Raw genomic sequence first — 14957 nt, forward strand, 5'->3', positions numbered from 1 at the left:
ACATTTGGAAAAACTTTCTCTGGTATCCTAATTCCACCCAAAATCTATTCCAGTCAAAGTTTCAGTTAATTACTATCCACCGGACAAGCTGCTGATTTGCACTTCAAAATCTTGCTCTCTCTTTCTTTAAAAGTTAAGAGTTTCTTGGACAGACTGAAATAGTACATATTTGCCAAATGGTTCCTCTAGCTCCACTTGGCCAGTTGCTCGCATACCATACTGTGGGAAAGTGAGTTCATGGCTAATTACAGAATCGATCACCAAAGTACTGCATAGCTGCTGTTGAGTGGTGTTGACAAGGAACCTAAGGCAGGAGGCAAGTTTTCATTTTCCACTTTAATTTAGATATGCCAGTCAGTCATGTGCTAAAGTGAAGGTCAGATCAAAGACTTGTTCTTGAGATGGAGAAGACAGACTGAACAAATGCACACTCTTACATCAGGATGAAGATTTAGTTTTCCAAAATTTATAAAAAGTTCTTCACCACTTTCACATCTTTCCCAGAGGCGTGTTATTGACTTAATCTCCATTTACTCTCTGAAGAGTGGATATACTCAACACATACTGCAGCCATGAAAGACCAAGATATGCAAAAACCAAACCCACAATATGAATTCACTTGTTTCAACTCTTTGCCTACCTCCCCCCCCGCAAAGTAAGTGTCACTCTCTCTTGCACATGCTTTCTGCATTTGCTTGAAAACAAAAATATGCACACTGTAGGTAAAGAGAGTCTTGTTCATGAATACTGCACACTGGAATTTTTGTATTGCTGGCTGAAATCTGTACATAGATATTTACCTCTGTTGTTCCAGCATCTAGTGCAAGGTCATGGTGAGTGAACTCGCCAGTATCTTTCTTGCGAATGTTTTCAACAACAGTTTTTGTTATGGTTGCAACATCCAGACCTAAGTTTAAGATAAAATTATATACCAATATTTAATCAATTTTTATAGGAAGTGTATTGATCATTTTATTTTAGTGATTGTCATTCTTATATGACTGTGCTCACTGCAAGGCTGACCTGTATGATCTTGAAATGCAAAACTGACCATCAGCATTAAAGAGAATGACAATTGAGTTTTTAAAGAAAAAAAAATCAAGAACAGTGGGAAGGGACAGTAAAACAATTAAAGTTTAAGTATGCTTCTCAGTCTGTGTAGTAGGACTGATATATAGGCACATTTTTTAAGATCCAGCTGTTCCCAGAACCCTGGACTAAACGAGGCAACACAACTGCTATAATAGTCTAGACTAAGGGAACCTCACAGCAGTGCTTTCGTATTAGTAACTTGTTTGGGAAGAGAGGTTATCTTTGCTAAGTTGTCTCTGGAATAAAAATGCTAAAGAAAAAAACAGACACCCTTCCAATTATGAATATAAAAGGAAGTATACTTATATTGCTATATTGTCTTGTTTTCTAAATAAGATGCACTGTTTCAGAAAAAAAAAACCAAAAAGGAGGCAGAATATTTCCTGGATGAAAGGGTATTTATGAGCAGAGGACATACATAAAAGCTGCATTGACCAACACATTAGACAGCACCACAGTAAAGATACTTCTGCGCAAGAGATTCCAGTTAGAACGTGACAGCTGGCCACTTAGCTGGAGTTTTGTTCAGTAGGGAGGAGAGGAAAGGAAAGGTTGTATGTTAATTTTACAACCACAATGGATGATCAGAAAGCCGCACTGTAAGCAGGATGACAGAGGGACAGCGAGCTTCACAGCTCTGCCAAAGCCTGAGTCATTATATGGGTCTGACAAGAGCCTTTGCTGCGTGCTCCTTAATTCAGGCCTGTGTAGGAATCACAAAAGCCTTGGCCAACTCATCGCAAAAATAAGGATATCATGGATCAGTCAGGCAGTTAACTTGGCATTTTTGTTTCCTGTCTGGTTCGGAAGTGACTGCATATTAAAAAAAATGTAACAAGTTAATTTAGAAAGAAAAATTCAATTCCAGGAAACAGCTATAAAGATAGACTGATCCTCCTGAAACACAGGCCAGTCCGAAAAATGTAACTGTTCACAAAAATGATGTAAATAGTAAATGATGAAATGATGTGAATAACTGATGATGAATGATGTGAATGATGAATGATGAAATGAATGAATAACTGTTCACAAAAATGATGAAAATAGTAAAAACTGACCAACATTTGTGTAACTGGGATCAGTAATAACGGAACTAATGTTTCTGAAAGGTAACATCGTCAGGCAGAAAAAGCTTATAAGGCTAACATCAGCATTTCTTACCTGCTTCCTTTGCTAGTTCAAGGCAGTGGTGCCGTTGCTCAGTTTCAGTGACATCTTCCAAAAATACAGCATATTGAGCAACAGCTAGCTCCTGAGGTAAGTGGCTGACATAAAATGCTATTAGATCTGTGTGCTTCTCACTTATCAACCGCTGCAGAATAAAAATAAGTATTAAATATAATGGTAATGAATATGCTTCTGTACAGAACACATTCTATATTCCCTGTTTATATTTTTTACACATATACCCCGCCCCCCCATCATGATGAGTATCAGAATGCTGAACACCAAATTTCTAAAAAACAAGATTTGACAAAAAGATTCCATTGGATCTTCATTTACAAGCAGGGGTCTGTCAAACTGGTTCTCACTTACGCCTTGTCTACACTATGGGGGTAAGTCAGCCTAAGTTACGCAACTCCAGCTATGTGAATAAGGTAGCTGGAGTCGACGTAGCTTAGGTTGACTTACTGCAGTGTCTGCACTGCATTGGGTTGACAGGAAACACTCTCCTGTTCACTTACCTTATGCTTCTCGTTCCGGTGGAATACCGGAGTTGACAGGAGAATGATCTGCAGTCGATTTAGCAGGTGGCTCGATTGCCGCAGCATCAATCACTGGTAAGCATAGACATGTCCCTACGCATTGCTAACAAAAGCTCTGGTATGTGCAAGTGAGTTCCTGTGCATCTAGTAGGATGCATCAAATACTTTTCTTAGCTCTTCCTTAAGCATTTTCATTTGTTGCATTAAAATATGCTACAGTAACTTTAAAGTTTCCTTTTATTCCCTCACCCCTAACCATAGCTGAACAGGGCAGAAAAAGCCCCTATCCTTTTGAAAGCTTACCTGAATGTAGGTCTTTAAGATTTCAACAGAGACTTCCTCCTTAATGAGAAAAAGAGATTTTAATTTTAAGTAAAATAGCAGCAAAAGCAACTATGCATCTCTTTTTGCCATTTTTCCCATTGCACTCATAAGATTGCCACAGTTAGATGCAGACACAGAGCTAGCTGAATATCACTGCTTCAGTAATTTACTCACTGCAAGCAAGCTCTGGTGGTGGACCCATTTCTATGGTCTGCTCTTGGAGGCTGGTGGTCCCCTGGTCCCAATGAGGTTTTGAAAATGCTCGGGGGATTTTAGTGCTCAGCCATTAGACACACACAGTCCAGGAAGATTGAAGTGTTCTCCCACTGGCTTGAGTGTGTTCCCACACATCAGGAATGATTTATGTCCATTTACCTCCTACAGGACAGGCCCCACAAGGAAAACAACAGAATACCACTGGCCATCACATACAGCCCCCAGCTAAAACCTCTCCAGCACATCATCAACGATCTACAACCTATCCTGGAAAATGATCCCTCACCTCTCACAGACCTTGGGAGACAGGCCAGACAGCCCCCAAACCTGAAGCAAATACCCACCAGCAACTACACACCACACCACAGAAACACTAACCCAGGAACCAATCCCTGTAGCAAACCTCGTTGCCTTCTCTGTCCCCACATCTACTCTAGTGACACCATCATAGGACCCAACCACATCAGCCACACCATCAGAGGCTCATTCACCTGCATGTCTACTAATGTGATATATGCCATCATGTGCCAGCAATGCCCCTTTGCCATGTACATTGGCCAAACCAGACAGTCCCTACATAAAAGAATAAATGGACACAAATTGGACATCAGGAATGGTAACACACAAAAGCCAGTAGGAGAACACTTCAATCTTCCTGTATAGTCTATAATAGATTTGAAAGTAGCTATACTTGAACAACAACAAAAAAAACCTTCAGAAACAGACTTCAAAGAGAAACAGCAGAACTAAAATTCATTAGCAAATTTAACACCATTCATTTGGGCTTGAATAGGGACCGGGAGTGGCTGGCTCATTACAAAAGCAGCCTTGCCTCTCCTGGAATTGACACCGCCTCATCTATTATTGGGAGTGGACTACATCCACCCTGATTGAATTGGCCCTGTCAACACTGGTTCTCCACTTGTGAGGTAACTCCCTTCTCTTCATGTGTCAGTATATTTATGTCTGCATCTGTAACTTTCACTCCATGCATCTGAAGAAGTGGGGTTTTTACCCACGAAAGCTTATGCTCAAATAAATCTGTTAGTCTTTAATGTGCCACAGGACTCCTTGTTGTTTATGTGGATACAGATTAACACAGCTACCCCCGGATACTTGATACCAGTCTGGTTTCTGACCTTGGATTGACTGTACTGCTATTGATGATGGCTGATCTCATCCTGCTGACTGACTAGGCTAAAGCTCGGAGCAGTAGCTATGTTAGTCTGTATCCACAAAAACAACGAGGAGTCCGGTGGTACCTTAAAGACTAAAGCTAAAGCTGTACATGTGGATTTTATTCACTATCAGTAGCTTTGGATACTGCTGATTGAGGTTTTGACATCTCCAGTATTCCCAACCCAAAAAAGTTCAGAAGGGCCCTGCCAAATTCACAGCCATGAAAAACACGTCACAGACCATGAAATCTGGTCTTGTGTGTGCTTTAACCTATACTAGAGAGATACCACAGGGGAGATCAGCATTTCTCAAATTGGGGGTCCTGACCCATAAGAAAGTTGCAAGGGGGGAGGGGGTTGCAAGGTTACTTGGGGGGGGGGGTCATGGTATTGCCACCCTTACTTCTGCACTGCCTTCAGAGCTGGGCAGCTGGAGAGTGGCGGCTGTTGGCCGGGTGCCCCACTCTGAAAGCGGCACAGAAGTAAGGGTGGCAATACCGTACCAGGCCATCCTTACTTCTGCTCTGCTGCTGGCGGCGGCTCTGCCTTTAGAGCTGGGCTCCCGGCCAGAAGCCACCACTCTCCAGCTGCACAGCTCTGAAGGCAGCGCCGCCACCAACAGCAGCGCAGAAGTAAGGGTAGTGGCACCGCAACCTTACCATACAATAACCTTGTGACCCCCTCAACTCCTTTTTGGGTCAGGACCCCTACAGCACAACACCCTGACATTTCAGATTCAAACGGCTAGAATCATGAAATTTACGATTTTTAAAATCCCACAACTGTGAAATTGACCAAAATGGACCATGAATTTGGTAGGGCCTAGTTATGAGTCATGCCCCCCCACACGTCTTAAGATTTTTTTTAAAAAATTTAAAAAATTGAGTTTTTATGGATTTTGACCTTTTGGGATACACACTCAAATCACATTTGCAAACTTGTCTCTAAACCATAAAATGAGAATCTCGTGCTAAAAACATGCCTCCAGGACCTGCAGCTTTAAAAAAAAAAATCACAAGAGTTTGCAAAACTGCATCTTCTTTGTGGGATTCAGTGAGGGTTGTTGGAGTGGCCCTTAATCAAGTTCACTCTTTCCCCTCAGAGTGTAGTATTCAACTACTCATTTTTCCTCCTAACTTACTACTGTGAAGTTGCCCCTGCAGTAACTATAGTAGGTTGATACCTAGTTTAGTGCAGCTTTAGATCTGTTTTTACTACTTTCCCAGTGTCTGGCTGAGAAAGACTTAGCTGAATGCAAACTGGCTTTGACTGAAATCCTGACAAGATTAAAGGGATGATTGTAGTTATGAGAAAACATCTAGAAGAATGGGATGAAATGGCATCAACGTCAGTTAATAAGGATACATGACTGTCTTTTGCCAAAATGGTTTGTAGTCTGGGGTTTCTACATTTGCAGGCAGCAGTTCACAGTGCTTTTTATTATCTGTGACTGCATATGGCTGTCAGAGAACGACAGATGTCTGTGTTCACTGAAGTTAGGACAAGAAGTCATGGGCTTAATCTGCAGCAAGGGAGATTTAGGTTACGTATTAGGAAAAACTTTCTAACTAGAAGGGTAGTTCAATTGTGGAATAGGCTTCTAAGGGACATTGTGGAATCCCCATTACTAGAGGATTTTAAGAAAAGGATGGCCCAACACCCGTCAGGAATGGTCTAGGTTTACTTGGCCCTTCTTCAAAACAGGGCGTTGGACTTGATGACTTTTGAATCCCTCCCAGCCCTTATTTCTATGATTCTATGAGGCTACAACTACTCCTTTCTTAGTCAGTCCATATCTGTCAACTAGAGGCTAGGTGACAAATGTGCTATACTTAGGACTACGCTTGAAGAATACCTGAAAGCTTCAGCTGGTGCAGAATGAAGCAGCTTTCTATTTAAGTAGAGGCGCTTATGAACCCATAGCGCCAGGTGCAATTCCAGCTGTTACTCACTGTCTTCAAAACCCTGAATGGTCTTATACCCAGTTATCCGAGAGACCTCTTCTTGCCTCATAGTCATAGTAGCGGAGATGCTCTTAATGCCAATGCCTAAACAGGGAGTTTGGCAGTAGGGTCTTGATCAGTAAACGGCTCCTATGATCGGCATTTGTTCTCCTTGGACAAAAATTTGGCAAGCACTGTAAGATTTAATTTTATTTAGTATTTGGCTGTCTTTTTGTACTGCTTTACTTTTTGTCTGATTTTGATTGTTACTTTGGGATTCTAGGATTAACAACTGGTCTGTTCAGGGCAGTTTATTAGCAATTTGCCATAATTTGTGTACAGTGTGTGTGAGAGATAGATTTTAAATTCAGTGAGCCTAGGTTCCATGACAAGAGGCAGGATATAATTAAATAAAACAAATGGAATGTACCTTTGTCTGCAGTCCCAGAGTGCGGAAAAACAGAATAAGATGCGTCATGAACCGAAGGAGGTGCCCTGGGAGCACACTTCTGTCTTTGGAAAGCCATTTGTTAAATTCATCCATCAAACCTGTAGCCACAAAGTTCATGTCTACATTAGCTTTACAGTGGGGGAGAAGACAACAGCTGAGAAATATTTCAAAACAATGTATTTGTAAAATATAGCAAATAAAAAAAGCGTGAGAGCTAGAATGTTCCAACAGGACTATATCAGTCTTATTAAAGCATAGCTCTCAACATGCTGTTCTAGTCTGAACAATGACAACATTTTTATTCCACCAGTCTTCTTCCCAGATGTATTCATATGAATCTACATACTTTTCTGACTAAATTATATTTTACTACTTTTTACTGCTTGGACTGGCTGAGGTCAATACTAGTCGAGGAGGCAGAGCTAAAGTTCTGATTGTAGAATCTTTATTGTTCGCATCATGTAAGCCAGATTAGAAATCAGCTTGACTTTCAAACTGAGTTCGCATGGTTAGAAGTTAGGAAACATTTTCACTTGTAAGTTCCCATAAAAGTAACTATAAATAATAAAAGGAATTGACCTTTGAAAAAAAGTCACAAAACAAAGCTTACCATCCACATCTCCCAAAATAATGAACTTTTGAATCACATGATAGTGTTCTTGGTTTTCCTCTAAAACTCTCTGAAAAACAGTTCACATTTCCTGTGAAAATCATATACACCATACAATATTACCCATAAATGAATAGGGTGAAGGCTAACCTGAATCAAAGAACTATGCTGAGAATAGCGTACTGTGCAAAGTGCAGGAGAGTATACACCTGGAGTACGGTCAGATACTATGGGTGCCACATAAGAAAAGAATGGAAGAATTGGGGAAGGGGAAGAAAAGGATGTTTAAGAAATTAATGCTGTTCGAAAAAAAAAAATCTATGTTTGTGTTCTTAATGAGAATAAAAGAGCATGATGGAGATGTATACAATTCTAACGGTAAGAGAAAACGGATTCCACAAAACTACTAGAGTGACAGACAAGAAAATGAAGCCCAGACATATATACACACAAAGAAAAGCCTGTGTGCCTTGAGGAACTAATGCATGGAACATACTAGAGAAGCAACTGTAAAGGTCTTAAAACACAAATGTGACATTGTGGGGATAACTAGGCAGGGGTGTATATACGCGTATGCTTGTTAAATCATATTTCTATGCATGCTATCAAGTGAATATTTAACAGGGGATAAATAAATAGGTCTTCAGTCCAATCTTGTGCAAAAAAGGTAATTAATACCCTGAATGTTAAAGGTACTATGGATGTGTGACCTACTTAAGTGAATAAAAACTTACATTGTTCAGATTCATACTATGAATAGTATGCAAAAGCTGAAACCTCTTAAAGGGACACTGAACCAAATCACACATGAAAATTGTATCTAACATTGGTACAAGAAACAAGATCTGAGAAAAAATTCTCTTTTTTCATGTTTCCTACTTCGTACATTTGAGAGCACTTGATAGTCAGCCAGTTTGCCAGAGGAAGTTGGGGTCAAGTGTACCTCATTTTTTGAATTGGTCAGGTTTTTAAGTTGCCCGTATTCCTTTCATTGTCAAAGGGGCTGGCTGGGGGGTGGGATGGGGAGGAAATAATTTTGCAACTTAATTCATTTGCATTCAAAAAAATATCTACTGTGGAGGCAAGAAAATGCTTGGAAATCTATAATAGACCCTTTCAGAAGGAGATTAAAACCAAATGACTTTCTTTTTTTAAAAAAAGAGCTTGCCATTGATTTCTTCAGTCCAGTGCATATTTGAGATCGTTCTGTTAAATACTGGATTAAAAGCAGTTCCCTGGGACAATATAAACACACAAAAATGTTGACTGGAAGTTCTGTATTAAGTATTTACCTTTTTGTCTGTAGCCTGGAGTTCTTCAAAAACCTTTTCTAAAGTCCAGCTTCAAAAGAAGAGAAAAATGAAGGTACAGCAACAGTTAACTCGAATGACTACAGATCACATATGACCTTTATTGAAGTTAAAGGGCACAATAGTACTAAAGACTTACTTTGTTTCTAAATACTCTCTAGGGAGCTCTTCCAGTTCCTCTGTGGTCATTACTGATGTACGGATTTCCTGCTCCACCAGCGAATCCACCATGACCCGGAAATATGCCCAGACTGTATCTTCCCAGGTATCACAAACTGGAAGAAGCTTCATGTTAAAATAAAATAAAAAGTCTGCATTAACAGATCTAGAGAAATGTCAGAAGATGTAATGGCCATATGGGATCCCATCTAAGGTCCATATAGTCCAGTATCCTTTCTCAAATAATGGCCTCTGATGCTTCAAAGAAAGGCACAAGAAATCCTGCTGTAACCCAACCCCATTAGTTAGATGCTGGTTTTATTATGCCCAGAATCATGAGGGTTTCTGTATGTTCCAAAACACTTCGTTTCTTTTAGATTTTTAATCCTTAGTATTGTACTTCTGGAAGTTCTTCCTACCTATATTACACAGATTTTCAAAAGGACCTAAAGGAGCAAGGTATCCAAATCAGAGTCAATGGGATTTGTACACTAAATTCCTTAGGCTCATTTGAAAATTCCAGCCTTTATGCCTAATCCTTTCCTGAATCATGCTAAGCTCTTGGCATCAGCAACATGTTGTGGCAATGAATTCCACAAGCAACTACTACATTGTGTTAAAAAGTTTCGCCTTTTATCAGTTTTAAATTTGATGCTTTTCAATTTTATTGAACAGCCTCCCCCTGTTCTATTATACAAAGAGTGAAGACCAGGGCCCAGTCTACCTCCTCTATGCCATCATTATTTTGAATACTTTTATCACATCCCCTTTTCTTCATCTCCTCTCTAACATAAACAACTGCCAGTCCATACCTCTATTCATTCTTCTTTTCCACTTTCTGAATGTCCTCTATTTAGACTCAAACTATAAAGCCGGAAGGGACCATCATGATCTAGTCTGACCTCCTGCACATTGCAGGCCACAGAACCTCACCAACCCACTCCTGCAACAGGGCCATAATCTCTAATAGAGTTACTGAAGTCCTCACATATTAATTTAAAGACTTCAAGTTATAGAGAATCCACCACTTACTCTAGTTTAGACCAGCAAGTGATTCATACCCCATGCTGCAGAGGAAGGTGAAACTCCTCCTGAGGGTCTCTGCCAATCTGAGCTGGGGGAAATTTCTTCCTGACCCCAAATATGGCGATCAGCTAGACCCTGAGAATGTGGGGAAGACCCCCTGAGCTAGACACCTGGGAAAAAATTCCTCTGTAGTAACTCAGAGGGCTCCCCTCTGCCTCCATCCAGTGGCCTATCACCAGCCACTGGAGATATGTGCTAATAGTAGTCACAGGTAGGCCCTATGAGATTGCCTGCAATAGCATCAACTTCATAAACTTAGCAAACTCAGTCTTAAAACTTTGGGTTTTTTGCCTGCACTATTCCCCGTGGAAGGCTGTTTCAGAACTTAACTCCTTTGATGGTTAGAAACCTTCATCTAATTTCAAGGCTAAACTTACTGATGGCCAGTTTATATCCATTTATTCTTGTGCCAACATTGGCCCTTAACTCCTCTCCCTTGAGAGAATGAATCCCTGATATTCAACCACCAAAAGCTTACGAAGTTTCAGAGCAAAAGGTAGGAACAGATGCAAAGAACAACCTAAAGATTATTCAGAAGTGGACAATCAAGACTAGTTAATGGGGCCTGGACTTGGGGCTTGACTGTGCTCATGGCTGCCACAGGGGACACTCCCTGCATGGATCTCATGCCTACATGGAAAGGGGCTCAGCCACCTCCAAGGCAGCCTCCCATTTGCTTCCTCTGGGCTCCAAGGAAAGGATGGACTGTAGGAATCAAAGGGAAGAGTGCGTGGGACATGCAGCAATCATGGACATGCTGCTATTTAAGTCATGGATTTTTATTTAAATTGCTGATGAGAAAAATGTGAACAACAGTCGTCATGGGTGCACCAATATTACTAGCAAGCCCTCGACAAGATATCCACCCTTTCCCAGCTGCTGAGCCTGCCCACAACCCCACTGAGAAGTGCACAGACCCAGCTCTTCCTTCCTAGTTGCTGAACTGGAGTTCAATCACCCTTCCAAAATGCCCTTGCAATCTCAACTGTTATACCACATGCAAAAATCCTCAAAACAAGCACTCATTCCCCTCCCAGATGGTGAATGTGCCCAGTCTAATCCCACATGCAAGATCAGAAAAAGTGTTCTACTATATCTTTTTGAGACAGTGACCAGAACTGAACAGGATATCCCAGATACGGTCGTATAATTCCATTATGTGAATAAATAGAAATATTATCAGTACTACTGTCCATTTGTTTCCTTGAGGATCCTAACATCTTGTTTGTTTTTATTACAGCTACACATTGAGCAGAGATTTTCGCTGATGTGTCAACAATGATGCTCAGATCTTTGAGTTGCTACAGTTAAATTTAGAACAAAGCTGTCTTTTCCCAGGTCCAGATGACTCAGCCAACATACTTAGTGCCCACCTTAAGGAATTGGAAGGATTACATTCTGAGGAAATGAAAAAGATGGGAGTGGGAAAGACACACCAAAAATATGTGAAAGGTCTAAAACCAAGGTTAAAAAAGGAGGATAATTTAAGGTGTTAAAAGGAGTAATGGGAAACAACTGAAAAAGACACAATTTGGCTGAATACAGGAAAAGCCTGACAGCAAGATTAGATTGTAGAATAATCTCATCAGGCGGTGAGGGGTTTATTGGTTAAGACTTAAAATTAGACCACACAAAACACTGAAGATAAATGGGAAATACTCTTGCATCGGCAGGGAGGTGGTCTAAATAACACATTAGGTCCTCTTCCAGCTCATAAGAAAGCTAGTTTAATGTAGCTATCAAAAAATACTAGAAATCTGGACTGACCAAAACAGGAAAATCTGAATTGGTTCTATTGATAGCCAGCAAAACAAACAAAACAGCCTATAAAGTTTGATTGTGCTAGCTTAATTCAGATATGATAATGATGTAAAGGTGTCTATCATGTTTACTATCTTCTTGTTTACAAGGTTTTACAAACATTACACAAGTGACTGTGCTAGCTATCTAAAATTCTGCTCTCAGCTATGAGAAAGAGAAATGCATTTTTACCACAGAAGTAGTACTTATCTTACATGAAGCATCACATACCTGTTTGAGGTTCCCACTGAGTGCTGCGTAGATTGCTCTCTCATATCTATTAAACTGCTCCTAAAACATATATTTAAAAAAAAAATCTCTATTAGAGTTCTTGTTTAACCTCATAATCACTTGAAGTTTTACCAGACACCAATCCATTATAACAGGATCAATTCAGCAGCTTTCAAGAATAGTTAATGACTGCCGTTTCAATGAAGGGCTAAATATACCTCCAACCCCCAAGATACCTTATTAGACAATACTATATTGAGTTGGGAGAAAGGTGAGATTTTTTCCTGACCCCGGTGCATCTTCTTATGCCAAAAAGAATGAAGATCAGCAGTCCCTGTAATTATATCTTAGCTAATATCTACAGTTTCACTCTTATGCCTAAAAAAAACCTAATCCTTTTTAGACATTTCCTAAGCCATTTGCCTCAGTCGTGATGCCAGTTTCACAGATTAATTAGGATACACAAATATACTACACACTTGAGGAATCCTCTTGGAAACACTGAAAAACAAATCCCCCTGAGATGCAAGCACAAAGGGTAGATTCAACTGTGTGGGAATAAGTGTCAGCCTCGATTACAGGGAAAAAAGTTTACCCATTAACAATATCAAGCAACTTAATATTTATCTTACATCTTCTGCCATTCGCCAACAACTGATTTTCCAAATGCATCTATATGGATTCCCTTCCACTGGTTCCAGCTCTGTTCCTATATGTAAAGAATAATTCAAAAAGCAGTGGGTATTTGCAGTTTCACAGAATCAGAGTTCAACACCAGAAGGGACTACCAGATCATTAGTCTGACTTCCAGTATACATCACAGGCCATAAACACCACTCAGTTGCCATACACTAAAACACAACTGAAATTGGACCAGCCCACAGGGGACTAGACTATGTGCCACAGGCTGAATAGGAGGGACTGAGGTGCACCAATGTCCAAGCTCCCTGCAGTGGCAAGGAAATTATTAAGTGAGATATACCCAGATAATCCTGGCAAGTGACTCTCACTCCATGCAGCAGAGGAAGGTGAAATCCTCCTGCCCAAGATCGCTGCCAATCTGATGGGGGCGGGGGAGGGGTGGTGGTGGATTCCTTCCCAATCCCACTTATGATAATCAGTTAGACCCTGAGCATGTGAGCCAGGGCCAGCTAGACAAGCACCTGACTGAGAGAATGCTTGGTGCCATCTAAAAGCCCTGGCCCATATGCCCCATCTCCAGCTGTGGCCATCCCTGATGATCCAGAAGGAGATTAAAAAACCCTCCCAGAATATATTTGGGGTGAAATCCCTTCCTGACCTCTGCAGGTGGCCAGCTGAAACCCAGAAGCGTAAGCTTTTAGGAACATACGACATCAACCACAAGTGAGCCCCGGGGCTGTTGAGCCCTTCCCCCTACCATCACAAGCAACCTCATGATCCAGTTGCACTCATAAATATGTGGTTGTAATCACTAACTGAGGCTGAAGACCACTCCACCTTATAAACCCAATTTTCAACCCCTTTGGAACTTCCCCCAAAATTCAGATCCTCATGAAATTCTGCATACTACTTCTCAGTCCAGGTTGTTTTTCTGCAAAGTGTGGTAAGCATGTTTTAAAATTACAGTACTTCAAAAGTTTAGCTGCAGTTTTGTCCTTAAACAAAAACTTAATTAACAATAAACAGACCTTTACACTCCCACTGCTGGGCTGAGCCAGAGGTAGGGACATGAACAGAGGGATACCCAACTAAAAGGAAACATGGCAAGGCGCCAACTGGCATATGGATCTGTGCTCATTCATCTTGGAAAGGTGATATAGGAGAGGAAGACTCTGGGGTAAGAAATAGATAGATAGATATAGATATAGGGGCAGTACACTGGTGGGACATGGAGGAGAAATAAGGAGGTATAGGCAATCCAGATACAGAGGACTTGATCCTGTGAGATATTGGGCACTCTAGCTCTGATTCAGCAAAGCACCTGTAGCATATGCTTTTTTTTTTTTTTTTTTTCCTTCAACTGGACTGGGTCCAGACAGGGCTCGATTCTGCAAGGTACTAAGCATACAGAAGAGGAGGCAGGGAACTTAAAGCTTTCCATGTGGCTCAAAGACATCCCCTTTCCTCCATTCCCCTCTGTTGTACACCATCCTCATTATACCAAAAAGGGGAAATTCTGACTATCAAAACCTTTTATTGACTTGTTAACAGCTGCAGGAATGGAGTCCTGCTTTGGTGAGCTCAGGAGAGCACAATGCTTGGATTGCTGGGATAAGTTAGATAGCACAGAAGTGTGTGATGAAAGATTAAAAAGCAGTGGTGAGGGGCTGTCTGGAAACCTTAAATATTTGTTTCCCAGTCATTAAGATTTGAAGCTTTAAAGAAATGTAGGTGAGCGAGAGTATGCGAGTGTCTCAAAGTAATTTTTGGTGCGTTAGCAGGATTTGGTTGAAACACTTTCAACTTTAATCATTATTAAAGAAATTTCAATGTTAAAGGAATGCCAGAATTTAGATACCAGAGTAAGAACACTGAATAGGGATATGGTACATCTTCAGAAAAGATTACTTCCCTTAATTGAGAAAGAAGGGATAGAACGAAGGGAAAAGCTGGAGACTAAAACACGCAGTATCAACCGGGCTAAAGTTGAGACTGCTCTCTGGCTAGACCCTGAGGAATGGAATGGAGACATTTGGGATTCAGCAAATGAGTCCCCCTCCTCTGAGGAGGAAGGTCCCTCTGTAAAATTAAGACCAGCTATCACACATCACAAATCAGAAGAACATGAGGAAAATTTGAGTGGGGCAGAGCTGGATGAAGAAGGGGATGACAATTATCCATCCACCTCTTCAAAAACAAAGAAGGGAGG

General features: G+C 40.8%; 1 protein-coding gene across 1 annotated transcript in view; it reads right to left on the reverse strand.

The window, feature by feature from the left end:
• Window positions 1-14957, reverse strand: part of NUP107 (nucleoporin 107) — a 48768-nt gene that overhangs the window by 4204 nt on the left and 29607 nt on the right. The window contains exons 14-22 of the mRNA XM_084642648.1: window positions 12739-12815; window positions 12107-12166; window positions 8970-9115; window positions 8813-8861; window positions 7521-7590; window positions 6890-7008; window positions 3102-3140; window positions 2254-2404; window positions 801-907 (exon numbers count right to left, since the gene is read on the reverse strand). Of these exons, the coding sequence (XP_084498774.1) occupies window positions 801-907; window positions 2254-2404; window positions 3102-3140; window positions 6890-7008; window positions 7521-7590; window positions 8813-8861; window positions 8970-9115; window positions 12107-12166; window positions 12739-12815 (818 nt within the window). The remainder of the gene's footprint in view (window positions 1-800; window positions 908-2253; window positions 2405-3101; window positions 3141-6889; window positions 7009-7520; window positions 7591-8812; window positions 8862-8969; window positions 9116-12106; window positions 12167-12738; window positions 12816-14957) is intronic.

Source organism: Lepidochelys olivacea (genome assembly GCF_965140295.1).
Source record: "Lepidochelys olivacea isolate rLepOli2 genome assembly, chromosome: 1".
NCBI classification, from domain to species: domain Eukaryota; kingdom Metazoa; phylum Chordata; order Testudines; family Cheloniidae; genus Lepidochelys; species Lepidochelys olivacea.